This window comes from Thamnophis sirtalis, unplaced genomic scaffold (genome assembly GCF_051295495.1).
Source record: "Thamnophis sirtalis isolate CommonGarterSnake01/CBP01778 unplaced genomic scaffold, rThaSir2_p1.2 scaffold_4, whole genome shotgun sequence".
Lineage (NCBI taxonomy): Eukaryota > Metazoa > Chordata > Lepidosauria > Squamata > Natricidae > Thamnophis > Thamnophis sirtalis.
The window spans coordinates 142,137,794-142,165,585 of NW_028261384.1; the positions used below are offsets into that span (position 1 = coordinate 142,137,794).

The window sequence follows — 27,792 nt, forward strand, 5'->3', positions numbered from 1 at the left end:
AACCTCCCCATCCAAACGGTCTCCTTGCAAACCGCGCAATTTGCGCGCGGGGGCGCAAGGATTGAGGTCGGATGACAAGCGATGCGGGGGGGGGGGAAACGGGGCTTTGGCTCCTTAGCTCCGCCCCTGGCCCCGCCTCTCCCTCTCCCCTGCCTTGTCCCCTTCCCCTCGACCCCCCCTCACTGAAAAGCAATAATAATAATAATAATAATTAATAAGAAACTTCATCATAGTGGCAATAATTGGGGGGGAAACGTCCTGGGCGCCCTGCATGAGAGATTGACTTCCGTCCAGCCGTCACCCCAATCCCCGGGGCGAAGGATCGGGCCCGCCCGCCCCCCCTCCCCGACCCACCCCTCCCCTTCGGCACCCTAAAATAAAGGATACTTTCTACAATTCTTTCGCACCTGGTCTTTTGGGGCGCGGGGGATTTGCGGGGCTTCCAATAATAATAATAAAAAAAACCAACCGCACAGACTTCCCAGCGGAAATTTCCTGACGATTAACCAGCGGAACGACTGGCCACCAGAAGTGGTGGGAGCTCCCACCAACGCTGGAGGTTTGTAACAAGAGACTAGGTAGCCCTTGGGTCGGAATGGTGTAAGGACTCCTGCTTGAGCAGGGGGTTGGGCTAGATGACCTCCAAGGTCCCTTCCATCTAGCCTATCCTATCCTTTTCTAATTCATATTCTATTCTATATCTATATCTATTTCTAATTCTGAATTCTATTTTATTCTGTTCTTATTTCTATTCTATTCTATCCCATTCTATTCTATTCTATTTCTATTTCGTTCTGTTCTGTTCCTATTTGTATTCTATTCTTGATTCTAATTCTCTATTCTATTCTATTTTTTATTTTAATTCTCTATTCTATTCTATTTCATTCTGTTCTATCCTATTCTATCCTATCCTAATTCATATTCTATTCTATTTCTAATTCTGAATTCTATTTTATTCTATTTTTATTTCTAATCTATTCTATTTCCTATTCTATTCTATTTTATTTCCTATTCTATCCTATTCTACCCTATCCTATCCTATCTCCTATCCTATTCATATTCAAATTCTGAATTCTATTTTATTCTATTCTTATTTCTATTCTATCCCATTCCATTCTATTCTATTTCTATTTCGTTCTGTTCTATTTCTATTTATATTCTATTCTTGATGCTAATTCTCTATTCTATTCTATTTTTTTATTTTAATTCTCTATTCTATTCTATTCTATTTCTATTTCATTCTGTTCTACCTATTCTATTCTATCCTATCCTAACTCATATTCTATTCTATTCTATTCTATTTCTAATTCTGAATTCTATTTTATTCTATTCTTATTTCTATTCTATTCTATTTCCTATTCTATCCTAATCTATTCTAAGCTATCCTATCCTATCTCCTATCCTATTCATATTCATATTCTAATTCTGAATTCTATTTTATTCTATTCTTATTTCTATTCTATTCTATCCCATTCCATTCTATTCTATTTCTATTTCGTTCTGTTCTGTTCTCTTTCTATTTCTATTCTATTCTTTATTCTAATTCTCTATTCTATTCTATTTTTTATTTTAATTCTCTATTCTATTCTATTTCTATTTCATTCTGTTCTATCCTATCCTATCCTAACTCATATTCTATTCTATTCTATTCTATTCTATTTCTGAATTCTATCTTATTCTATTCTATTCTATTCTCACCTATCCTATCTCTTATCCTATTCATATTCTAATTCTGAATTCTACTTTATTCTATTCTATTCTTATTCCTTATTCTATTCTATTCTACTATTTTTATCCTATCCTATCCTGCCCTATCCTATCCTATGCAGGGTTTAGCTGGGGAGGGGGAGAGCAGCGGTGCCAATTGTCTGGCGGTTGGGACCCTCCGGTGGGTCTCAATCAGTCCCCCGTTTCCCTGGGGGGTGGGGGAGAGCCTTCCTTCTCGGGTTTTGGTGAGCTCGGAGGGAGGGTCTCTCCGCCCCCGGACGCCCGCCTGGCCCCTCCTCGCCCCCTCCCCACCCCGGAGCTTGCAACCGGAGAGGCTCCGTCCGTTTTTGGCTGCCCTTCCCGGGACAGCTGGCCGGGCGGAAATGCCTTCAGCAGCTGAGTAATCCCCCTTCTCCCCTCCCGGGGAACTCGATCGGACCCTCCCCCAGCATTTGGGGTCGGGGGGCGAAGCGCGGCCGGGAAAGCGCGTTCTGCTGGATCCCAGACCGGGGAGGGGACGCCATGCCCGCATGGGTGGTCTTCTTGGGGGAGCTGCTCTGGATCCTGGTGGTCTCAGGTAGGGCTTGGGGGGGTCGCCCCCCCACCCACTTACTTAAACCCGGCTTTCCCCTAAGGTGTGCAAGGCGAGATGCGCCCCCTCCCCTTGCAGGGCGCTTGCAGGGCGCTTGAAGGGCGCTTGCAGGGCTAGAAGTAGCAGCCCCCCTCCCCACCTCCCCTCTTCCTTCCCCCCCACCCCCTCTCCTCTCTCCCCTCTCCAGCCGCGGGGTCTTCCGAAGTCGAGGGTCGCCTGAGAGACAGCCTCTTCGTGGGTTACCACGTCGACGTGCTTCCCATCCGCCGACTCGGGCAGAAGGTCCCCGTGCGGGTGGGGATGTCCCTCTCGCAGCTGATCAGCTTAGTAAGTCCCGGTCGCTAAGCGGGACGGGAGGGGGGGGCGCCCTGGGAGGGAGGGAGGGGAAGGGAAGCCCCGGTTTTTGCCCACAGCAAGCCCCCCCCCTCCCCGTCTTCCTTCCCTTTGGCTGGGGGAACGCAGGATTCAGAGTCGTGAGAGTTGGAAGGGACCTTGGAGGTCTTCTAGTCCAGCCCCCTTTCCCAAGTCCTACGCCATGACTCTGGCGTCCAAAAGCCTCCGATGGGGAGCGAGCGGCTGGGGAGAATGGGAAGTGGAGTGCCGCCGGTCACCCTCCTGAGGTCGAGGGGGAGAGGTCTCTTGGGCCCAGACAGGCTCTTTGCCCGCCCTTGGGGTACAAGTTATGGGCCAAATCCCCCCCCCCCCAAATCTGCAAAGGGCAGTGAGTTTTGCACGCTTGTTCCTGGGTGTGCGAGAGGCCACGGAAGCGGCGACAGCTGAGAAGGCAGCTATGAATAGCTCATTGTCCCCTGCTGGTCCTGCCAGGCGCTGGTGCCTCCTGGCGCCTGGTGGGAATTGGGGCGGTGGGGGGACTGGAGGGCAGGAAGAAGACCATTGTCCCCTGGTCTCTGGGGATGGGACAGAGCAGGGGAAGGGCTGAGCTCTACTTCCAAACAGGAAGGAGACTTTGGACCAATCACCAGGTGTCGGTAAATTTTAGTCCCGCCTTAGGCATGAAAGTAGCTGGGTGACTTTGGGCCAATCACCAGGTGTCGGTGAGTTATAGTCCCGCCTTAGGCCTGAAAGACAGCTGGGTGACTTCGGGCCAATCACTAGGTGTCGGTGAGTTCTAGTCCCGCCTTAGGCATGAAAGACAGCGGGGTGACTTTGGGCCAATCACCAGGTGTCAGTGAGTTCTAGTCCCACCTTAGGCATGAAAGTAGCTGGGTGATTTTGGGCCAACCAACAGGTGTCGCTGAGTTCTAGTCCCGCCTTAGGCATGAAAGACAGCGGGGTGACTTTGGGCCAATCACCAGGTGTAGGTGAGTTCTAGTCCCGCCTTAGGCATGAAATACAGCTGGGTAACTTTGGGCCAATCACCAGGTGTCGGTGAGTTCTAGTCCCACTTTAGGCATGAAAGTAGCTGGGTGATTTTGGGCCAATCATCAGGTGTCGGTGAGTTCTAGTCCCACTTTAGGCATGAAAGTAGCTGGGTGACTTTGGGCCAATCACCAGGTGTAGGTGAGTTCTAGTCCCGCCTTAGGCATGAAATACAGCTGGGTAACTTTGGGCCAATCACCAGGTGTAGGTGAGTTCTAGTCCCACTTTAGGCCTGAAAGACAGCTGGGTAACTTTGGGCCAATCACCAGGTGTGGGTGAGTTCTAGTCCCGCCTTAGGCATGAAATACAGCTGGGTAACTTTGGGCCAATCACCAGGTGTAGGTGAGTTCTAGTCCCACTTTAGGCCTGAAAGACAGCTGGGTAACTTTGGGCCAATCACCAGGTGTGGGTGAGTTCTAGTCCCGCCTTAGGCATGAAATACAGCTGGGTGACTTTGGGCCAATCACCAGGTGTCGGTGAGTTATAGTCCCGCCTTAGGCATGAAATACAGCTGGGTGACTTTGGGCCAATCACCAGGTGTCGGTGAGTTATAGTCCCGCCTTAGGCATGAAATACAGCTGGGTGACTTTGGGCCAATCACCAGGTGTCCATGAGTTCTAGTCCTGTCTTAGGCCTGAAAGCCAGCTGGGTAACTTTGGGTTAGGGAGGAGGGGGTCCCCGAGGTCATCTAGTCAACCCCCCCTGTTCAGCGCTGGGGTGAAAGCGAAGGCTTGAGGTCCAACTTGGCATGAACTCATCCACCACAGAGGGGGGCAGGCAGCCCCTCCCTCAGTCACTGGCTCTTCCTGGGTGGGTGTTCCCCCCCCCTTTTTTTTTTCCTGGAGTGTTGAAAGTCCCAGCGATATGGAGGCTCCGGAAAGCACACGGATGCCCATGTCTTCTTTTCAGAACGAAAAGGATGAAGAGCTGACCACAAAGGTTTACATGGACCAGGTGAGTTTTTTAAAAAAAACACACACACAAAAAACACAGACTGCCATCTTGACTTTTTTGCCCTCTGTGGACCCCTCGGCCTCTGCGTTAGAAAAGCGGGAGTGGTCTTCTCAAACTTTCTCGTTTGCAGAGGGCGAACAATCGGCAGAGAAATTCGAAGCTGGAGTAGAAGAGAGAGAGCAGCTATTTCAGGAGGGGGGGAGGAAGAGAGAGGGGGGGCTTTCGAGGACACCTGTGTAGAGATTGTATAGGGGGGCTTGGGCCCCTAGTAAGAGGGATGTTGCCTATAACAGCCATGAAATGCAGAAATGCTTCCGGGCAGCTGACTGCATTGACAGGGTCCCATCTGGGTTGCCAAATATTGAATCCATCCAGAGAAATTTGAACTTGCAAAGAAAATCCACTCCTCAGTACCTCTTTTCTGAAATCTGACGCTGTGCCGTAGATAGCTAGACCCAGACTTACGACCACAATTGAGCCCAACCCTCAACTCCTAAAGTTGCCATGGTGAGGGAAAGGGGGGGGAGCTCATTCCATACGTACTTTTGCCTAGATTCGGATCTCAGGTTACCGCAGCAGCCTTGGGAGGGGTGCCCCTCATTGGGGAATGTGATTCATGACACAGACTGAGGGGAGGGGTCAAGTCCAGCCATAATTCAAACGAAGCTCAGATCTGACTGCAAAAAGGTCCCGTCAAAACGGGGCTCCTAGTAAACGGCTAGCTTCGCTTTGAAACTTGGCTCGAGACTCATGAATCAATTAGGGCATCTTTCGGGAAACCTGACACTGACGTTCCTGTTGCTAAGTGAGTTGGTCCTTAAGTGAGCTTGGCCCTATTTTGCGACCTTTCTTGCGGACCGTTGCCAAGGGAACCGTTGCCGTTGTTAAGTCAGTCACACGGTCGTTAAGGGAATCTGGTTTCCTCGTGGACTTTGAAGGACTTTGTCACTAAACAGTCCGCTGTAAGTCGAGGACTGCTGATAGCTTATAAACTTATAATTCATGAACCCGCTGGCTGGTTTCTAATTTTTTTTCTCTTTTTCCCCGCTTAATTCTTCCATCCTCTTCCTCGCCCGACTTCCCTTCCCCTCCCAGGAGTGGATCGACTATCGGCTCACCTGGAATCCAGACGAATTTGAGGGAATCACGTCCATCCGAATCAGTGCAGACGAAGTGTGGCTCCCGGATATCGTTCTCATGAACAAGTGAGCCTTCGTGAGGACTAGGACCTTGTTGCTGGCCTTGTCAATAGCTGTTGGGGTGGGATGGGGTGTTGGAGGTGACAGGAGCCTCCCAATCCATCAGAATAGGGCTGGCGGGGACCTTGGAGGTCATCTAGTCCAACTCCCGGCTCAAGCAGGCGACCTTGAACCATTTAAGAGATATGGTTGTCCTTAAAATCGTCCAGCGTTGGACCATTTATAACTTCTGGTGGCAAGCTGTTCCACTGGTTAACTGTCCTCACTTTTGGGGAATTTCTCCTTAATTCCACGTTGCTTCTCTCCCTGATTAGTTTCCATCCGTGGCTTCTTGCCCTGCCCTCGGGGTTTTTGGAGGATAGCCTGACCCCCTTCTTCTTTGGCCCCTCAATCAGAATAGAGTTGGAAGGGAGCTTGGAGGTCATCTAGTCCAACGGAGGGAGGGAGGGAGGGAGGAAGGAAGGAAGAAAGATGAGAAAAGGAAGGATAGAAAAAAGAAATAAGGAAGGGAGGGAGGGAGGGAGGAAAGAAGGAGATGAGAAAAGGAAGGAAGATGAAAAGAGGAAGGATAGAAAAAAGAAAAGAAAGGGAGGGAGGAAAGAAGGAAGGAAGATGAGAAAAGGAAGAATAGAAAAAAGAAATAAAAAGGCAGGGAGGGAGGAAAGAAGGAAGGAAGATGAGAAAAGGAAGGATAGAAAAAAGAAATAAGGAAGGGAGGGAGGGAGGAAAGAAGGAGATGAGAAAAGGAAGGAAGATGAAAAGAGGAAGGATAGAAAAAAGAAATAAGGAAGGGAGGGAGGAAAGAAGGAAGGAAGATGAGAAAAGGAAGAATAGAAAAAAGAAATAAAAAGGGAGGGAGGGAGGAAAGAAGGAAGGAAGATGAGAAAAGGAAGGATAGAAATAAGAAATAAGGAAGGGAGGGAGGAAAGAAGGGGATGAGAAACGGAAGGAAGGAATTAAGGAAGGGAGAAAAGAAAGGAGAGGACAGGTTGAATTAAATTAATTAGATTTCCTTCCATCTTGAGCTCCCCACTTCGGGAGGGAGGGGGCGTTCCCCTATCCCCGTAAGGGCTAAACCTCAGCCTTCAACCGGCTGCCGTCCTCCGGTCGGTTGACGGTTTGGAGTGTCTCCTTTTCCCGTTGAAGGCAGAGCCGGTTTCCCGTTTCTCGTCCGCCATCCACGGCGTCTCTCTCGTCTCTTTTTTCCCCGCGCAGCAACGATGGCGTCTTCACAATCGCCCTCAGCGTGGACGTCCTCCTGCACCACAACGGGAGGGTCCAGTGGCAGCCCCCAGCCCTGTATCGGAGCAGCTGCGGGATCCAGGTTCGACTCCGCTCCCAGCCCTCGGCTCCCTCCGCACGATGGGCTTTGTAGTTCAGCCTATTTGAGCCCAAAATTTCCATTGCTGAGCGAGACAGATCCTGTGAGTTTTGCCCCATTTAATGACCTTCCTTGCCACCATCGTTAAGTGGATCGCTGCTGTTGTTAAGATAGACACCCCGATTGTTAAGCAAATCCACCTTCCCCGTTGCTTGTCAGGAGGTCGCAAAAGGCGATCACGCAACCGTCAGAAATACAGGCCCGTTGTCAAATGTCTGAATTTTATTCACGCGACGCTATAACGGGTGAAAAATGGTCATAAGTCACTTTTTTTAGCGCTGTTGCAACTTCAGTCACTAAATGGATGGTTGTAAATCGAGGACTGCCTGTATTGCATTCTAACCACGGTTCTTAACGACCTCATTGTTTAGCAATGGATATTGCGCCCCCAATCGTGGTCGTAAGTCGAGGACTGCTATATAAAGGAGGATGCAGTTTCCGGCCTACGCCGAAGCGGCGGGGCCTCCCTCAGTTCTCCTGCTTGTGTTTTTTTGTGCCGTTGCAGGTGACTTATTTCCCGTTTGACTGGCAAAACTGCACGATGGTCTTCCGCTCGTACACGTACGACGCCTCCGAGATCACCCTCTTGCACCCCGTCGACGAGAAAGGGCAGGAGGTGAAGGAGATCCTGATATACGAAAACACATTTATCGGTGAGGAAAAGTCGCCCACCATGGAGGCGACATCTGCTCGTTTGCTGTGCGAACCCCAGGACGTGGTCAAAACCAATGTCGCGCGAACCTCTCGCGCCAGCTTCGTTCAATTAATCAAGGAACGATTTCGTGGGGAACCCCCACCTTCTGTACGCCATTCATGCAATGTTGCTTCATCTTCCTTTTTTTAATAATGTCTCCTGCGATGACGACAACGACGTTATCCGTTCAGTTGCGTCCGATTCCTGATGATTCTCTTCCCTGAGTCTCACCACATCGTGCACTGCTTTTCTTGAGTTGTTCTATGTTCTGGCCAGTGTCCGTTTTCACAGGGTCCAGCTCCCGTGTTCTTTGATGCGGCGATTTCCTTTTACCGCTTACTCTTCCCAACAGACAGCGGGTGATACTTCGGTACTCAGCGCGTAATTGATTCCGGGAGGTGTGACGAGAGCCAGGACTAACAAACACATTTCCCCGTCAGGAATAGTGTAGCGAATAAGGCATCCGACGCCGACGAGTTCTAACTTTTGTGTTGAGTACTAAACAAACGACGAGTACCGAAATGTTCGCATCAAAATGTGTCGAGTACCAAACTCGATGAATTTCAAAACGGTTGAGCACTAAGGTACCACTGTAAGGGCTTTTTCCAGCAAATTCCCCCGCGCGACATAAGCCCAAAATAAGTGAGATGGAGTTTTGTGATTTTTGTCTTGTGTGGTGCTACCCACGCCAATATTTGTCATCTTTGTTGTCCAAGAAGCTGGAATTTTCTCCAGCTCTGCGAAGCCCATTTTTTAAAAAAGGACAAATTTCGATTGCACAATTGCGGCTGCCATCTTGACTGTTTAGATATCCTGGACTCAAATCAATGTCCATATTGTCTCTTAAACCAGGGGTCCCCAGCCTGAGGTCCGCAGCCGACTATCAGGCTAATCACCACTGGGCGGCGTGAGGGGGTGACCAATGTATGTGCCGTTACATGTGCTCGTGGCCCCACTCACGCGAGTGTCACAGCAAATGTTGATGCTAATGCATTCACAGGGACATGCACTTGCTTCTCCCACAAAACCATCCCCTCTTCTCTCGCTCCCCCCAGCTCTGGGCCCCCCCAACCCGGAAAGTTTTAGGAACTCTGTCTTAAGCCATCCTCAAAGGGATCTGAAGCAGGAGGACTGTCAGGTTTCTGAAAAGTGCCCTATTTAATTCATGAGCCTCGAGCCAAGTTTCAAAAGAAATCCAGTCGTTTATCAGGAACACCATTTCAGCGATACTCCATTACAGTCAGATCTGACCTCATTTTAGTTATGGCTGGACTTTGCCCCCGTTTCCTCCCTCTCCTCAGTCTGGGTCATAAATCACATTCACCAACGAGGTGCACCCCTCCCAAGCCTGCTGTAGTATTCTGAGATCCGACTCTAGCCAAATGCGCCCCCCCCCCACTTTCCTCACCATGGCCTTCTATCCCAGGTCAACTGAACCCAGAATTTCTCCACAAAATCCCCCCTTTCATGCACACCGTCCTGTCCTCTCTGGAACTCCCCGACGTTTCCCAACTCCATCTTTCTGGGATCTCCCTCACTCTGCTCAAACAACAAGGGGGTTTCTTGACCCGAGTGGGAACATCCTGGCCCCACTGGAGGAGAGGCAAGTGTGGGTGGGGGGATGGTGTCAGAAGTTTATCCTTCTTTCTTTCCCCAGACAACGGGCAGTGGGAGTTTCAGCACAAACCGTCCCGCAAGAACACTCTCTCGTCGGACCCGCTCTACGAGGACATCACTTTTTACCTCATAATCCGCCGTAAACCGCTCTTCTACCTCATCAACGTCATCATCCCTTGTATCTTGATCACCATCCTGGCCATCTTCGTCTTTTACCTCCCGCCGGATGCTGGTGAGCCGCGTTGGGTTCTTTCGTGGCGGACCACGGGGGCGGTGGGGGTGCGTGTCGGTCTAGGACGACTCGCCACGGCTGAACTCGGCCTGGGACAAGAACAACGCTGATAATCGAAGAAACGGTGACATGGAATCATGAAAGAACGGAAGGACAAGATGAGATGCGGACGACGGCAGTTAAAAACGTTGTTGTAAATAACTACATCGGATTGTTGAATTGTCCTACGGCGAGTTCTCGCATGGCGAGTTTGGCTACCGTGAGTTGGCCGCAGCAAGATGGCCCCGGAGAGTTGTCCCGTTCGGTAGCAGGGGGGACGTCTTCCCTTTGAGCTCGTTCGCTTGAAATGGCACGAGATCTTTTCCACCGGGTACCCTAAACCCCCCCACCCCAAACCTCCGCTTTCTACAGCTGGGAAGGTCCTCCGCGACAGTGGTGAGGCCGTGGAGGTCCCAGCAGTGGGAAATGGTGTTTGGGGCGGGGTGGGGGGGAGATAGACTATTTGAGACAGCAAAATGTGCTCCGTCCCATTTTTACAAAGTCCCTCTAATTCCTCCCCAGCTTCTTATTCTCCCTGGGGGTCTCCTCCCCAGGGCCCTTCATTGAGCGAGTCCTTTTAAAGGGGGGGGTGAATAAGAAGGAAAGAAGGAAGAGATGGAGCATTCCATATTCTATATATGTTCTGTATTCTGCATTTTGCACTTCTATTCCATTCCATTTTCTCTTCTCTTCCCTTCCTATTCCTATATTTTATTATTCATTCTATTCTATTTCTATTCTACTCCTATTCCTTATTCTACTCTACTTTACTTTATTCTATTCTAATTTATATTCTATCCTATTCTACTATTTCTTATTCTAGTCCCTTATTCTATTCTATTCTATTCTTTTCTATTTCTATTTCTATTCCTTATTCTGTTCTAGTCCCTTATTCTATTCTTTCTATTTTTATTTCTATTCTATTCCTATTCCTATTCCTATTCCTATTCCTATTCCTATTCCTATTCCTTATTCTATTCTACTCTACTTTATTCTATTCTATTCTATTCTAATTTATATTCTATCCTATACTATTATTTCTTATTCTATTGCTATTCCTTATTCTGTTCTATTCCCTTATTCTATTCTATTCTATTCTATTTCTAGTCTATTCTCTTCCTATTCCTTATTCTATTCCTTATTCTATTCCTTATTCTACTCTACTCTATTCTATTCTAATTTATATTCTATCCTATTCTACTATTTCTTATTCTAGTCCCCTATTCTATTCTATTTCTATTTCTATTTCTATTTCTATTATTTCTATTTCTATTATTTCTATTTCTATTCCTTATTCTGTTCTAGTCCCTTATTCTATTCTTTCTATTTTTATTTCTATTTCTATTCTATTCCTATTCCTTATTCTATTCCTTATTCTATTCTACTCTACTCTATTCTATTCTAATTTATATTCTATCCTATTTCTTATTCTAGTCCCTTATTCTATTCTATTCCTTATTCTATTCATTCCTTATTCTATTCTATTTCTATTCCTTTTTCTATTCCCTTTTTCTATTCCTATTCCTATTCCTATTCCTTATTCTATTCCTTATTCTATTCTACTTATTCTATTCTAATTTATATTCTATCCTATTCTACTATTTCTTATTCTAGTCCCTTATTCTATTCTATTCTATTGCTTACTCTGTTGTATTTCTAGTCTATTCTCTTCCTATTCCTTATTCCATTCCTTATTCTACTCTGTTCTATTCTAATTTATATTCTATCCTATTCTACTATTTCTTATTCTATTCTATTCTCCATTCCACTCTTCTGGCTTTCTATTCCTCTCTTCTCCTCCCTTCTCCTTTCCTTTCCATCCCATTCCCTTCTCCCTTCATAAGGGGGCCCCTGCCGTTTGAAACTGGTTCTCCTTCATGGGGGGCTTCAGCGCAAGGGTGAAATTCAGCCGGTTCTGACCGATTCTGGAGAAACCGGTAACGGAAATTTTGAGTAGTTCGGAGAAACCGATAAATGCCGCCTCTGGCTGGCCGCGCCCCCACCGATTCTCTGCCTCCCGAGTCCCAGCTGATCGGGAGGGAATGGGGGATTTTGCAGTCCCCTTCCCCGCCCACCAAGCCACGCCCACCAAGCCACGCCCACGGAACCACGGTAGTAAAGAGACTGTGAATTTCACCACTGCTTCAGGGCAAACCGTATTTATTTCCCCCCCCCCCGCCTGAACCGCCTTCTGTTGTGGATGGTCCAGGTTGAGCCCCCTCTCCCTGGGTTGGGGGGGGGGTATTTAGGTATTTAGGTATTTATTGGGATTTATATGCCGCCCTTTTCCCTGAGGGGACTCAGGGCGGCTTACAACGACAAGGAAGGGGAGGTGCAAGGTCAAAACAAAACAATATGTGAACAACAGAAAAGTAATAAAAACCCAACTTTCATTCAACAGTCAAACACTCGGGCGGGTAATTAGGAACCTATCCCCAGGCCTGCTGGGAGAGCCAGATCTTGAGGGCTGCGCGGAAGGTCTGGATAGTGGTGAGGGTGCGGATCTCCATGGGGAGCTCGTTCCATAGGGTCGGAGCAGCAACAGAAAAGGCTCTCCTCCGCGTGGTCGCCAGTCGGTATTGACTGGCAGATGGAATTCGGAGGAGGCCCAGTCTGTGAGATCTAATTGGTCGATTTAGGGAGGTAATCGGCAGAAGGCGGTCTCTCAAGTACCCAGATCCACTACCATGGAGTGCTTTAAAGATGGTCATCAGTATCCTGAAGCGCACCCGGAGACCAACAGGCAGCCAGTGCAGCTCGCGGAGGACAGGTGTAACGTGGGCGAACCGAGGTGCGCCCACTATCACTCGCGCGGCTGCATTTTGGACTAGCTGTAGTCGCCGGATGCACTTCAGGGGCAACCCCATGTAGAGCCCATTGCAGTATTCCAGTCTAGAGATCACAAGGGCTCGAGTGACTGTTGTGAGGGCCCCCCGATCTAGGTAGGGCCGCAACTGGCGGACCAGGCGAACCTGGGCAAATGCCCCCCTGGTCACAGCTGACAGCTGGTGATCAAAAGTCAGCTGTGGATCCAGGAGGACTCCTAAGTTGCGGACCCTATCTGAGGGGTGTAGAATTTGACCCCCCAGCCTAAGCGTTGGTGTATTAGCCAAATTATTGGGGGGGAAACACAACAGCCACTCGGTCTTATCCGGGTTGAGCACCAGTTTGTTAGCACTCATCCAGTCCTTAACGGCCTCCAGACCCCGGTTCATCACGTCCACCGCTTCATTGAGTTGGCACGGGGCGGACAGATACAATTGTGTATCGTCCGCATATTGATGGTATTTTATCCCGTGCCTCCGAATGATCTCGCCCAGCGGTTTCATGTATATGTTAAATAGTAGGGGGGATAGGACCGAACCCTGAGGTACTCCACATGTTAGGGGCCTCAGGGACGACCTCTGCCCCCCCACTAACACCGACTGCGACCTGTCCGAGAGGTAGGAGGAGAACCACCGCAAAACAGTGCCTCCCACTCCCACCTCCCGCAGTCGTCGCAGAAGGATACCATGGTCGATGGTATCGAAAGCCGCTGAGAGGGTCCTTGAGCCCCCGCCTGACCTCTCCTTCTCCTTGCTCCAGGCGAGAAGATGACCCTCTCCATTTTCGCGCTCCTCACCCTCACCGTCTTCCTGCTGCTGTTGGCCAAAAAGGTCCCGGAGACGTCCTTGGCGGTGCCCATCATCATCAAGTACCTGATGTTCACCATGATCCTGGTGACCTTCTCCGTCATCTTCAGCGTGGTGGTCCTCAACATCCACCACCGCTCCCCCAATTCCTACAAGATGCCCTTCTGGGTCAGGCAGGTAAAGCGGGGCAGCGGGGCTCCTCCTGCGGGGTCCCTGGGGGGGTGGGGGGGCGGCCCTGAGCCAGGCCCTTGACCTGGAGGCCTTTCATGACCCAGCTGGGGAATCTCATCAGTGGGACAAGGATCACTGGGGGAACCTCCTTGAGCATGGATGACGTCACTTGGATGGATGAGGAAATGTCCACAAGGAAATACGCAGCTCAGAGACCACCCCCACGGTGGACCTCTTCCTCCTTCTTGCAAACTCCCCTCCTTTCCAGCACTGATGATGTTCCCTAGTTGGGTCAGGAAACGTCTGGAAGAAAAAACACCAAGCTCAGGGAGCACCAAGGACCCTACAGCCCCTTCCCCTTTTCCTCTTCCTCCTCCACAAACCCCTCTCCCTTGTAGCCCTGTTTCCTAGCACAAAAAGAAAGAAAGAAAGAAAGAAAGAAAGAAAGAAAGAAAGAAAGAAAGAAAGAAAGAAAGAAAGAGGAAGAAAGCAACAGAGGAAGGAAGGGAGAGAGAGAGAGAGAGAAGGGAAAGAAAGAAAAAAGAAAGAAAGAGGAAGGAAGGAAGGAAGGAAGGAAGGAAGGTTGTAGGAGAGAGTAAGAAAAGAAAGAAAGAAAGAAAGAAAGAAAGAAAGAAAGAAGAAAGAAAGAAGAAAGGAAGGAAGGAAGGAAGGAATTAAGGAAGGAAGGAACAGAGGAAGGAAGGGGCAGAGAGATAGAGAAAAGAGAAAGAAAGAAAGAAAGAAAGAAAGAAAGGTAGGTTGTGGGAGAGAGTAAGAAAAGAAAAGGAAGGAAGAAAGACAGAAAGAAAGAAAGAAGAAAGAAAGAGGAAGAAAGCAAGAGAGGAAGGAAGGGAGAGAGAGAGAGAAGGGAAAGAAAGAAATAAGAAAGAAAGAGGAAGGAAGGAAGGTTGTGGGAGAGAGTAAGAAAAGAAAGAAAGAAAGAAGAAAGAAAAAGAAAGAAAGAAGAAAGGAAGAAAGGAAGGAATTAAGGAAGGAAGGAACAGAGGAAGGAAGGGGGAGAGACATAGAGAAAAGAGAAAGAAAGAAAGAAAGAAAGAAAGGTAGGTAGGTTGTGGGAGAGAGTAAGAAAAGAAAGGAAAAGAAAGAAAGAAAGAAAGAAAGAAAGAAAGAAAGAAAGAAAGAAAGAAAGAGGAAGAAAGCAAGAGAGGAAGGAAGGGAGAGAGAGAGAAGGGAAAGACAGAAAAAAGAAAGAAAGAGGAAGGAAGGAAGGAAGGAAGGAAGGTTGTGGGAGAGAGTAAGAAAAGAAAGAAAGAAGGAAGAAAGAAGGAAGGAAGGAAGGAATTAAGGAAGGAAGGAAGGAACAGAGGAAGGAAGGGGGAGAGAGATAGAGAAAAGAGAAAGAAAGAAAGAAAGAAAGAAAGAAAGAAAGAAAGAAAGAAAGAAAGAAAGGTTGTGGGAGAGAGTAAGAAAAGAAAAGAAAGGAAGAAAGAAAGAAAGAAAGAAAAAGAAAGAAAGAAAGAGGAAGAAAGGAACAGAGGAAGGAAGGGAGAGAGAGAGAGAAGAGAAAGAAAGAAAGAAAGAAAGAAAGAAAGAAAGAAAGAAAGAAGAAAGAGGAAGAAAGGAACAGAGGAAGGAAGGGAGAGAGAGAGAGAAGAGAAGAGAAAGAAAGAAAGAAAGAAAGAAAGAAAGAGGAAGAAGGAACAGAGGAAGGAAGGGGGAGAGAGATAGAAAGAAAGAAAGAAAGAAAGAAAGAAAGAAAGAGGAAGGAAGGGGAGAGAGAGAAAAGAAAGAAAGAAAGAAAGAAAGAAAGAAAGAAAGAAAGAAAAAAGAAAGAAAGAAAGAAAGAAAGAAAGAAAGAAAAGGAAGGAAGAACACAAGAAAAAAGTTGGACGGGACCTTGGAGGTCATCCAGTCCAACCCCACCCAAGCAGAAGACCCTACATCATTCCCGACCGATGCCAGGAGCCCGTTTATCCCCCCCTTTTTTCTTTTTTCTACTTTAGATGAATCTTTCTTCCTTTTGTGCTGTTTGTCGGGGGGGGGGGGGAGTGGGCTTCCTAAGAGGAGGAGACCCAAGGGAGGACCCCCCCCTTCTCCCCCAGGTCTTCCTCCACAGGCTCCCCCGGTACCTGTGCCTGCAGCGCCCGAAGCCGGAGCCGCCCCTCCAGCGCCCCCCTCCGCCCCCCACGGAGGCCGCCGTGAAGAGCAGGTGCTTCGCCAATGAGTATTTCATCCGGACCCCCAACTGCAACCTCTCCAAGCCCAACAGGTAGGAAGCGGGGTGGGGGGGCTTCAGGCAGGAAAGGAATCCAGAGGGAGGGAGGGAAGGAGGAAGAGCCGAAAGGGAAGGAGAGAGGTGGGGAGGGAGGGAAGGGAGCAGGGAAGGAAGGAGGGAGGGAAAGAGGAAGAGTGGGAGGGGAAAGAAAAGGAGGGAAGGAGAGAGGGGAGATGGAGGGAAGGGAGCAGGTAAGGAGGATGGATATGGAAGGAGAGAGGAGGGAAGGAGAGAAGTGGGGGGAGGGGAGGGGAGGGACCAGAGAAGGAGAGGGAGGGGAAAGGAGAGAGAGGGAGAGGAAGAGAGGGAAGGAAAAAGCAAAGGAGGGAGAGAGAGAGAGTAAAAGGAAAGGAGGAAAGAAAGAGGGAGAGGAGAGAAAGGAGGGAGGGAGGGAAGAGGGAGGAAAGGAGAGAGAGAGGAAGGAAGGAAATAGGGAGGGAGGGAGGGAAGGGAGCAGGGAAGGAAGGAGGGAGGGAAGGAGGAAGAGTGGGAGGTGAAAGAAAAGGAGGAAAGGAGAGAGGGGAGATGGAGGGAAGGGAGCAGGGAAGGAGGATGGATATGGAAGGAGAGAGGAGGGAAGGAGAGAAGTGGGGGGAGGGGAGGGGAGGGACCAGAGAAGGAGAGGGAGGGGAAAGGAGAGAGGGAGAGGAAGAGAGGGAAGGAAAAAGCAAAGGAGGGAGAGAGAGAGAGTAAAAGGAAAGGAGGAAAGAAAGAGGGAGAGGAGAGAAAGGAGGGAGGGAGGGAAGAGGGAGGAAAGGAGAGAGAGAGGAAGGAAGGAAAGGAAATAGGGAGGGAGGGAGGGAAGGGAGCAGGGAAGGAAGGAGGGAGGGAAAGAGGAAGAGTGGGAGGGGAAAGAAAAGGAGGGAAGGAGAGAGGGGAGATGGAGGGAAGGGAGCAGGGAAGGAGGATGGATATGGAAGGAGAGAGGAGGGAAGGAGAGAAGTGGGGGGAGGGGAGGGACCAGAGAAGGAGAGGGAGGGAAAAGGAGAGCGAGGGAGAGGAAGAGAGGGAAGGAAAAAGCAAAGGAGGGAGAGAGAGAGAAAGGAAAGGAGGAAAGGAAGAGAGGGATCAAAGGAGAGAGAGGAGGGAGGGAAGAGGGAGGAAAGGAGAGAGAGAGGGAGGAAGGAAAGGAAATAGGGAGGGAGGGAGAAAATCAGGGAGGAATGAAGAAAGTAGGGAGGGAGGGACAAACAGAAGGAGGGAGGAAGTGAGGGAGGAAGGATGGCGGAAAGGAAATAGAGAGGGAGGGAGGAAAGGAGAAGAAGAAGGAAAATAGAGGGAGAAAGTGAAGGAGGGAAGGAGAGAGAGGAAGAAGGGAGGGGGAAGGAATGGAGAGAGACAAGGGAGGGAGAGAAAGGGAGGGAAGGGAGCAGGGAAGGAGGGAGGAATAGGGGAGGGAAGGAGAAAGGTGGGGGAGAGGGAGGGGAGGGAGCAGAGAAGGAGGGAGATAGGGAAGAAGGGAGGGAGAGAGGGAGGGAGAGGGAGAGAGGAAGAGAGGGAGGAAAGGAGAGAAAGGAGGGAGGGAAGAGGGAGGAAAGGTGAGAGAGAAAAGGAAATAAGGAGGGATAGGATAAAGGAGGGAGCGAGAGAATCAGGAAGGGAAGAAAGTAGGGAGGGAGGGAAAAACAAAAAGAGAGGGAGGGAGGGGGAAAGGAAAGAGAGAAGGAGGGAGGAAAGGAGAGAGAGGGAGAGGGAGGGGGGCCCGGGGGGGTCCGTGAGCAGCGCTGCCCCCTCTCCTCCCTCGGAAGGTTCCAGCTGGAGGCCTTCTCCACCGACCTGCGGAGGTTCATCGATGGTCCCAGCACCTGCCTGGCCCTCCCGCCGGACCTCCAGGCGGCCATGGACGGCGTCCTCTACATGGCCCAGCAGCTCCAGGAGCAGGAAGACTACGACGCGGTCAGTGGGGGAGGGAGGGAGGGAGGGGAGGGGAGAGGGAAGGAAGGAGTGGGAAAGGAAAGAAGGAAGGAAAAATAAAAGGAAGGAAGAGAGGGAGGGAGGGAGGTGGAAGGGAGAAGGAGGGAAAATAAAAAGGAGGGAGGGAGAAGGAAGGAAGGAAGGAGGGAAAATAAAAAGGAGGGAGGGAGAAGGAAGGAAGGAAGGAGGAAAAATAGAAGGAAGAGAAGGAGGAGATGGGAGGGAGAAGGAAGGAAGGAAGGGAAGAAAGAAGGAAAAATAGAAGGAAGAGAAGGAGGAGATGGGAGGGAGAAGGAAGGAAGGAAGGAAGGGAAGAAAGAAGGAAAAATAGAAGGAAGAGAAGGAGGAGATGGGAGGGAGAAGGAAGGAAGGAAGGAGGAAAAATAGAAGGAAGAGAAGGAGGAGATGGGAGGGAGAAGGAAGGAAGGGAAGAAAGAAGGAAAAATAGAAGGAAGAGAAGGAGGAGATGGGAGGGAGAAGGAAGGAAGGAAGGAAAGAAGGAAGGAAGGAGGAAAAATAGAGGGAAGAGAAGGAGGAGATGGGAGGGAGAAGGAAGGAAGGAAGGAAGGAAGGGAAGAAAGAAGGAAAAATAGAAGGAAGAGAAGGAGGAAATGGGGAAGGAAGGGAGGGGATGAGAGAGGGAAGGAAGGAGAGGGAAAGGAAAGAAGGAAGGAAAAATAAAAGGGAGAAGGAGGGAAAATAAAAAGGAGGGAGAGAGAAGGAAGGAAGGAAGGAAGGAAGGAAGGAAGGAAAATAGAAGGAAGAGAAGGATGAGATGGGAGGGAGAAGGAAGGAAGGAAGGAAGGGAAGAAAGAAGGAAAAATAGAAGGAGGAGAAGGAGGAAATGGGGAAGGAAGGGAGGGGATGGGAAAGGGAAGGAAGGAGAGGGAAAGGAAAGAAGGAAGGAAAAATAAAAGGAAGGGAGAAGGAGGGAAAATAAAAAGGAGGGAGAGAGAAGGAAGGAAGGAGGAAAAATAGAAGGAAGAGAAGGAGGAGATGGGAGGGAGAAGGAAGGAAGGAAAATGAAAGAAAGAGGGAGGGAGGGAGGGTCTTCTGTGGCTCCCAAAGCTCATGATGTCCACCACCCTCACCCTTTTCATGGACGGGGTGGACTTTGGCCACATGTTGGCGGCCACCCTTGACCCCCACTGGACCCCCAAGGCCGCTTGCCCACCCCCCACCCCTCCAAAAGACCAAGTGGTGGCTTGACAGGACTTGGTCTTCTGAAGTGTGTAGATAAGGCAGACCCTACAACAGGAAGGCCCCCACGTTGGACAGCGCATGGGGACAATGGCGCCAGGCCAGGCTCCTCCCTCCCTCAGGGTCTCACGAGTGGCGGAGGGGGGCTTCCCAAGCCCCTCCCTCCCTCCCACCCCCATCCACGGGCGTCTCTCCTCTCTCTCCAGCTGAAGGAGGACTGGGAATACGTGGCCTTCGTGGTGGATCGTCTCTTCTTCTGGATCTTCATCGTCTTCACCACCATTGGCACCCTCACCATCTTCCTGGACGCCAGCCTCCACCTGCCCCCCGAGAAGCCCTTCCCCTGAGGAGACCCTCCCACCGGGAAGGCGGACCCTTCCTCCCGGCCAGGCCAGCCAGAGAAGGGCCATCCAGAAGCTGGTGGAGATGCCTTCAACCATCTCCATCTTCTCCAACCTGGTGGTCCTTGGACTGGAACGCCCGTTTCTTCTCCCCACCGGAAGGGGGCTGAGGCCCATAGGAGTTGGAGTCCAAGACGGGTTCAAAAACCCTGCCCGCCCACCCCCCAGGAAAGGGTTACCCCCCCTCCCCCCAAAGTCTAGCTACTTTTCACAACAGAGTTTGGGGTTGGAAGAAGGAATCCTGGAGAATTTGGGTTAGAAGACGATTGCGGAGGGACGTAATTAGGATTACTGTCACCCCAAATTTCCTCCGGGTCTCCCCTTAAGAGCCCCCCTCCCAGTCTTGGGCGTTCCAGAAGGGCGAGACTACAGTTCCCATCATCCTTTGCACCACTCGACAGCCAAACAGGATCTAACCGGTTCAGCTTTTCCTTTCCGAAAATTAAACCCTCGTTTTATTTTATTTTGTGCTACTTTTCCTCATTTAATGGGATTAAAGTGTAGAGTGCGAATCCATCCATTGGGGACTCAACGGTGTTTTCTCCAGAGGCAGATTCATAGTCCTCTACGTGCGACCACACGCCCCAAATCGATCTGGCTAAGCGAGACCTTGGCTCGAGTTGAGTTTTGCGCCCGTTCTACGACTTTTCTTGCCGCCGTTGTTAAGCGAATCCCTGCAGTTGATAAGGGAGTGGCACGGTTCTTAAGCGAATCCGGCCTCCGCCCGTCGACGTTGCTTGTCGGAATGGTCGCAAAACGGGATCGTGTCACCCCGGGATCCCGCAACAGGCACGAAGTACATGCCAGTTGCCAAGCCTACAAAGCTTGATCACGGGGTGTCTGCGACGGTTGTAAGTGTGAAAAACAGTCCCTTGTAAGTCCCTCTTTTGTGTCCCTTTGAACGGCCACTAAAAGAACTGTTGTAAGTTGAGGACTAGCTGTAGAAGCCGCAACGAACCCAATTCCTTCCCATTTGTCGACTGTCTCTTCCGTTTTCTCATAATTGGTCAAGAGTTTGCCGTTCAGAAGGGGGTCAGAATCGGGGAGGGGGGGTGAATAAGGATTTGGGGAGGGTCTTCGAAGGTTTCCCGTAGCCCAGAAGGAGAGATTGGGTGGAAAATCCGGATTTTTGGCCTCCAAAGACTCAGCGGTTTGCATCCCAACAGCTGCTCCCCCCGCACCTCCGTTTCGCCCCCTCCTTGGGTGAACGGCACCCCAAAATTGTGGGGAGGGGGGTGTTCAGGGGGCAAAGGAGAGGGGACGCCAGAATCGGGGGGGCAAATGCCCCTGAAGGACCGAGGTTCGAAGTCACACCGAGAATCCGGTTAAATATTAAAAAAGAAGAGGCGGGTGCCAAATTTGTGAGGCTAACTAGAATAAAGGCCAGGTCAAAACTTCTGCAAAAGCTTATTATTGTTTTTTTAATGGACCTTCCGTCCCTCGTGGAGGTCCTAAAAATAAAAAAAGGTCCCAGCATCCATGCTTCCCGGCCGCCTCCCATCCTCCCCTTCCCAAGCGCTCGGGGCACTCGGGACGTGCTCAGGGACACTCTCTCTCTTCAGACCCGGAGTGACAGCAGCCTAGTCCGTGTGGGGGACTGGGGTGGGGGGCTCAATCCATTAAAGCCGTGTCCCTTCCCTCACGCCCCCCCTCCCCACTTTGAGGGTTAGACTTGGCTCCGATCCGCCATTTGGGCAAGGCGGTCGCCGTAAAACCGAAACAGACGCCAGCCATCTTGGAGGGTGAGGTTCTCGCCCCCGCGCCGCAACAGGAAAGCGGTGTTTTCGGGCTTGAGGTAGGAAGCGTGCATGCGGAGCTCGGAGCAGCCCTCTTGCCAGGCAGCCTGGAATATGGGGAGGGGGGCAAGCAGTTTGCAAAGGGTCAGCGCCCCCACCCCTACCCACCCACCCACCCAACGTGGCTTTTGCCCCCATCTGGACTGGGACGGAGGAGACCCCGGGGGACGTCTTGAGAGGCGACGTCTGCCTTCGATGGGCAAATTTGGATCTAGGGCTAGAAATTGGGAGATTGGGAGTTCTAGTTCTGCTTTAGGCATTGAGGCTGGCTGGGTGACTTTGGGCCAATCACCAGGAGACTGGGAGTTCTAGTTCTGCTTTAGGCATTGAGGCTGGCTGGGTGACTTTGGGCCAATCACCAGGAGACTGGGAGTTCCAGTTCCGCCTTAGTCATGAATGCCAATTAGGTGTCTTTGGGCCAATCACCAGGAGAATGGGAGTTCTAGTCCCCATTTTAGACATAAAAACCAGACTGGGAGTTCTAGTTCTGCTTTAGGCATAAAAGCCAGTTGGGTGTCTTTGGGCCAATCACCAGGAGAATGGGAGTTCTAGTTCTGCTTTAGGCATTGAGGCTGGCTGGGTGACTTTGGGCCAATCACCAGGAGACTGGGAATTCTAGTTCCGCCTTAGTCATGAATGCCAATTAGGTGACTTTGGGCCAATCACCAGGAGACTGGGAGTTCCAGTTCTGCTTTAGGCATTGAGGCTGGCTGGGTGACTTTGGGCCAATCACCAGGAGACTGGGAGTTCCAGTTCCGCCTTAGTCATGAATGCCAATTAGGTGTCTTTGGGCCAATCACCAGGAGAATGGGAGTTCTAGTCCCATTTTAGGCATGAAAACCAGCTGGGTGATTGCATGTCAATCACCAGGAGACTGGGAGTTCTAGTTCTGCTTTAGGCATGAAAACCAGCTGAGTGACTTTGGTCCAATCACCAGGAGACTGGGAGTTCTAGTCCCGCCTTAGGCATGAAAACCAGCTGGGTGACTTTGGCCCAATCACCAGGGGACTGGGAGTTCTAGTCCCGCCTTAGGCATGAAAACCAGCTGGGTGACTTTGGTCCAATCACCAGGAGACTGGGAGTTCTAGTCCCGCCTTAGGCATGAAAACCAGCTGGGTGACTTTGGCCCAATCACCAGGGGACTGGGAGTTCTAGTCCCGCCTTAGGCATGAAAACCAGCTGGGTGACTTTGGTCCAACCGCCAGGAGCCTGGGAGTTCTAGTCCCGCCTTAGGCATGAAAACCAGCTGGGTGACTTTGGCCCAATCACCAGGGGGCGGTGAGTTCAAGTCCTGCCTTCGGGGCCAAAGCTGGCTGGGTGTCTGCCTTGCTCCTTCCCTCTCAGCCCAGGCCACCTCACAGGGTCGTCGTTGTGGGGGGAGGGGGAGGAGGGAGGTGGCTGGCTCTGTCGCCCACCTTGAGTTATTTGCAAAGGTAACACAGGGAGGGCCCCAATCAGCCAAAGACCCCCCAGGTGGGGCCGGGCTGAGGGTCTCACCTTGGCTGCCTCCTTCACCAGGGAGTGTCCAATCCGCATCCCTGGAAGGGAGAGAGGGGGGTGAAGCCAGGAAGGAGTCGGCTGTGGGAACGCAGCCCCCCCTGCGGCTCCCTTGGGAAACCAGGATGATGGGGTGGGGGTGGGGGTGCTGACTGGGGAAGGGGATCCCACCTGTCCGGGGAGGGGGGGGGCTGGGGGCACTTTTGCCGTCTCACCTCTGAACTCCGGCATGACGTATAAATTGTCCATGTAGAGATTCCTCCCTTTCCAGCTGCTGTAGGTGTAGGTGGAGAGGACGTATCCAGCCAGGCGGGGACCTGGAGAGGGGAAAGGAAAGAGAGAGGGAGTGGGGAGAGGGAAGAAGGAAGGCAAGAAAAAAAGAAAGAAAAAGAAAGAAAGAAAAAGAAAGAAAGAAAAAGAAAGAAAGAAAAAGAAAGAAAGAAAGAAAAAGAAAGAAAGAAAGAAAGAAAGAAAAGGGAAGGAAATAGGGAAGGAGGGAAGGAAAAGGAAGGAATAGAGAAAAGGATGGAAGGAAAAGAATGATGGAAGAAAGAGAAAGCGAGAAAAAAGAAAAGAAAGAAAGAAAGAAAAGTGAAGGAAAGAGGGAGGGAGGGAAAGAAGGAAAAGGAAAGAAGGAAAAGAAAGAAAGGAAAAGAATGATGGAAAAGAGAGAAAGCGAGAAAAAAGAAAAGAAAGAAAGAAAGAGGAAGGAAAGAGGGAGGGAGGGAAAGAAGGAAAAGGAAAGAAGGAAAAGATGAAAGAAAGAAAGGAAAAGAATGATGGAAGAAAGAGAAAGCGAGAAAAAAGAAAAATAAGAAAGAAAGAGAAAGAAAGAAAGAAAGAAAGAAAGAAAGAAAGGCACAGGGAGGGAAGAAAGGAAAATGGAAGGGAGGGAAGAGAGAGGGAGGGAAGGAAGTGAGGCAGAGAGGTAGGAAGGAAGGAAAAAGAGAGAAAGAAATGTAGTGGAAAGTTGGGAAGGAGGGAGGGAAGGAGGGAGGAAAGGAAGGAAGGAAGGAAGGAAGGAAGGAAAGAAGAGGGCCAAGGGTGCATCTGAGTCAGACAGCCATGTTCCCACCCCCCTCTTTTTCCCCTTCCCCACAGGCAGGGCTCCCCCTTCCTCGGGCCCTGTCAGCCCCCCCCCCAGCCCCCCAAAAGAGAGGGGTCTCCATTGGTGTTTGCAAACCTTCCTGCCGGCTCCTCCGCTCCGGAGGGATCTCAGCCACGAAACACTCAAATTTCGGACGAGGGCCAAATCCGGCTTTTTCCAGTTCTAGAGGGGGAGAAAAGGAGGGGGGGAATACTCTTTTTTTGGGGGGGGGGAGGGAAGCCTGACTTTTGGGGGCTGGAAAAAAAGGGGGTACAGATTTGGGGGGAATCTGTTTGCCCCCTTCCTCTCCTCCTGGCCTTTCGGCATCACCTTGTGCTGTCTTTGGGATCAGAGGGGGTTTCCCCATTTTTTTCTGTCTGTTTAATCCACGTTTCTTTAATGTTCTTTCAATTCCCCCCTTTTTTTTTTAACCTTCTTCTCTCGTTTTGTCTTTGATCAATATTATTATTTTTCTTTCGGATTTTGGATTTCAATCTTTGGAGCAAAATTAAAATTCAAAACAAGGCGGCCATACACACATCCACACACTCCAGAGGTGGATATGAACAAGTATTGATTGATTGATTGATTGATTGAATGATTGATTGATTGGTGGACTGATTAAGTTATATGCTCCCCTCTCACTGTTGCATGATAGATAGATAGATAGATAGATAGATAGATAGATAGATAGATAGATAGATAGATAGATAGAGATATAGATATAGATATAGATATAGATATAGATATAGATATAGATATAGATATAGATATAGATATAGATATAGATATAGATATAGATATAGATATAGATATAGATATAGATATAGATAGATAGATAGATAGATATATGTTTTTTTATATTAGATATTAGATAATAATATAATAAATCTAATAATATATTAGATTTTTTTATTTATCAGCACAAATAAAAAATAAAACACACACACACACACACACACATATATATATATATAATTTAAAAAGATGAACGATGGATTAAATGGAAGCTGTAAATTGAACAATGAAGCGACGGATTAAAATCGAAGCTGTGAAAATTGGCATCCAGGGCTCTCAACCTGGTTAGTACAAACCATGGTTAGTTTACAGCACAGGGTTTTTTCCCCCCCAACTGCCCTGTGGTGGAAACCTAGTTAGTTGAGTACATGGACCAAAGGAAGGTGGGGGGTCTCAAAACGTGGCCCCTTTAAGAGTTGTGGACTTCGACTCCCAGAATTCACGGAGTCGAAGTCCCCATGTAAAAGTGCCTTTCGCACGTGCTCAGAAAACCCCTTGTCCTCCCTATCCCGTTACTTGGACGTTGGACCTTCCTATCCCGTACCTTGGACGTTGGTAGAGAGGCTCTCCAGAGGGACGTTATAAATGACAGCAATGTCCTGTGGAGAGAAGAAAGGGGGGGGGAGGGAAATGTCCCGGACTTATGACGGCTGTCGCATCTCAGAGTACTTGTTGAGTGGCTACAAGAAAGAAACACAGAAGGGGCATTTTTTGCTCTTCTGAGGCCTGATTTGACCCCCCCCAATTGCAATAAGTGAACTGGTCGAGAATGCAGGCAGTCCTCAACTTACGACCGTTTGTTTAGCGACCATTCGAAGTTCAAGGGGGGGGACACCCTGACTTACGATCAGGGGCCAGGACCGGTACCGGCGTTCCCGGAAGTTAATTATTTCCGGGTTCACCGACGATCCGGTTCGTGCGAACCGGTACGAACCGGGAGGAACCCACCCCTGGATCAGTCCTCAAACTTACGAACGGACGCACGGTTCCCCCTCCCGCCCAATCGAAATTCGAACCCGCGGCCACGCGACTCGTATTGATGACGGCTGCAGCGTCCGTGAGGGGACGGCCTCCCCAGCCAACAAGCAAAGTCAACGAGGAAGCTGGATTCGCTTAACGGCCGTTTGCGATGTCTCTAAGGACGTTTTACAACCGGAGCCAACATAGGAGTGTGAAACGTGTGTGTGTGTGTGTGTGTGTGTGTGTGTGTGTGAACAACCATCTCGCTTAGCCGTGGGGATTCTAGACCCGGTTTTGGTCGTAAGGCGAGGACTGTGTGGAAGCTAATCAAGGAGAGGAGCAACCTAGAAGAAAGGAGGAATTTCCTGACAGTGAGGACAATTAACCTGTGGAACTGCTTCCCACCAGAATCTGTGGGTGCTCCAAAACAGGAGGTTTTAAAGAAGAGATTGGACAGGCATTGGTCTGGAGTGGCGTAGGGTCGGACTAGATGACCTCCAAGGTCCCTTCCAACTCTGCTATTCCGTCTACCTATCTACTTCCTATCCATTTACTACCTGTATTTGTTCTCCCGCAGCCCCTGCGGCTCAGCGCATGACCCTCACCTTGATTAGGCGCATGATGTCCTTCAGATCCCGGGGAGCGCATGGGCGGACCACAAAGCTCATGGTTCCCAGCTCCTCTGCTCCTCTGCCGTCTCTGGGCCGGCCTCTGGGGCTCAGCTGGGGCTGCTTTAAGGGCGGGAGAAGGAGGGGGGGACGAGGGGGAGTTCCAGTTCCTCCTTCTCCTCCTCCTCCTCCCCCCATAGCTTGACCCACTTGGCAAGAGCCCAACCACGGATGGAGGGAAGGGGAAGGGCAGAGAGAGAGAGAGAGAAGAGGAAATTAAAATTAGATTTAGAAAAAAATAAAAATATTGGTTAAAAAATTAAAATAATTTTAAATTTAAAAAGAAAGCAATGAAGAAGGGGGGGCTTTAAAACATGAAAATAAATGAAGTTATAGGTTGTGTTAGCTCGGTCTTTCTTTTTCTTTCCTTTCTCTTCCTTCTTTTCCTTGCTTCCTTCCTCCCTTCCTCTTTCCTTTCTTTCTTCTCTTCCTTCCTCTGTCCCTCCCTTCCCTTTCTTTTCTTTCCTTCCCTCCCCCTGCCTCCTTCTTTCTTTCCTTTTTTTCTTCTCTTCTTTTTCTTTCCTTCCCTCCTTTTTTCCTTTCTTTCTTCTCTTCCTTTCTTCCTCTGTCACTTCCCCTTCTCTTCCTTCCTTTTCTTTCCAGCCCTTCCACTCCCTCCTTTCTTTCCTTTCTTCCTTTTCTTCCTTCTTCTGTCCCTTCCTTCCCTTCTTCTTCCTTCCTTTTCTTTCCTTCCCTCCCCCTGCCTCCTTCTTTCTTTCCTTTTTTTCTTCTCTTCCTTCTTTTTCTTTTCTTCCCTCCCTCCTTTTTTCCTTTCTTTCTTCTCTTCCTTTTTCTTTCCTTCCCTCCCTCCTTTTTTCCTTTCTTTCTTGTCTTCCTTAATTCCTCTGTCCCTTTCCTTTCTCTTCCTTCCTTTTCTTTCCTCCCCTCTCCCTCCTCTTTCCTTTCTTCCTTCTTCTGTCCCTTCCTCCCTCTTCCTTCCTTCCTGTCCCTTTCTTTTTTTTTCTTTCTCTTCCTTCTTTCCTTCCCTCTCCCTTCTTTCTGTTTTCCTATCTTCTCTTCCTTCCTTCTTCTGGCTCTTCTTTCCTTCCTCTTTCTCTCTCTTCCTTTTCTTTCCTCTCCTCCCCCTCCCTCCTTTCTTTCCTTTATTTCTTTTCTTCCTTCTTCTGTCCCTTCCTTCCTTCCTTCCTTCCTTCCTGTCCCTTTCTTTCTTTTTCTTTTTCTTCCTTCTTTCCCCTCCTTTTCCCCCCCTATCTTTTCTTCCTTCCTTCCTGTGGCCCTTCCTTCTTTTCCTTTCTCTTCCTTCCTTTTCCTTCCTTCCTTCCCCCTCCCTTCCTTCTTTCTCTTTTTTTCCTTCCTTCCTGCCTTCTTTCTTCCTTCTTTTTCATTTCTACAGCTCCCCCAATCTCAGCCAACCACTCTGCGTTCTCAAAATTCAATTTATAAAAGCTGCAAAGACCCCCCAGGGCATCTCTTCGGAGTTTTGGAAGGAATTATTTTTTCTTTTTTAAAAACAGTTCCCGGGGCTACAAACATCCCGTCTCTGGAGTCCCAGAACCCTCCAGGTGAGACACAGGTGAGAAAAGACACCCCCCAAACACACACACACACTCCTCCCACTCCCCATCAGCGGACGTAGAGGTAGACTGCTCCTGAAAGTGGAGGCTCCACCGAGGCCA

At 49.7% G+C, this 27,792-nt stretch overlaps 2 protein-coding genes across 2 annotated transcripts; one reads left to right on the forward strand and one right to left on the reverse strand.

Moving 5' to 3' along the window:
• Positions 1-1,949: 1,949 nt before the first annotated feature.
• Positions 1,950-19,816, forward strand: CHRNB1 (cholinergic receptor nicotinic beta 1 subunit). The gene is made up of 11 exons (XM_087714305.1): positions 1,950-2,284; positions 2,487-2,626; positions 4,589-4,633; positions 5,729-5,838; positions 7,048-7,156; positions 7,719-7,866; positions 9,565-9,756; positions 13,381-13,604; positions 15,662-15,828; positions 17,583-17,730; positions 19,155-19,816. The coding sequence occupies exons 1-11, from the start codon at positions 2,230-2,232 to the stop codon at positions 19,293-19,295; spliced, it is 1,479 nt and encodes a 492-aa protein (XP_087570431.1). The 5' UTR covers positions 1,950-2,229; the 3' UTR covers positions 19,296-19,816.
• Positions 19,817-20,772: 956 nt separating this feature from the next.
• LOC148046935 (thialysine N-epsilon-acetyltransferase-like) lies at positions 20,773-26,184 on the reverse strand. The gene is made up of 6 exons (XM_087714306.1): positions 26,093-26,184; positions 25,072-25,126; positions 23,826-23,912; positions 22,858-22,959; positions 22,643-22,683; positions 20,773-21,192 (listed from the first exon to the last, which is right to left on the reverse strand). Exons 1-6 carry the CDS (start codon positions 26,153-26,155, stop codon positions 21,016-21,018), a joined length of 525 nt encoding a protein of 174 aa, XP_087570432.1. The 5' UTR covers positions 26,156-26,184; the 3' UTR covers positions 20,773-21,015.
• Between the last annotated feature and the right edge of the window lie 1,608 nt (positions 26,185-27,792).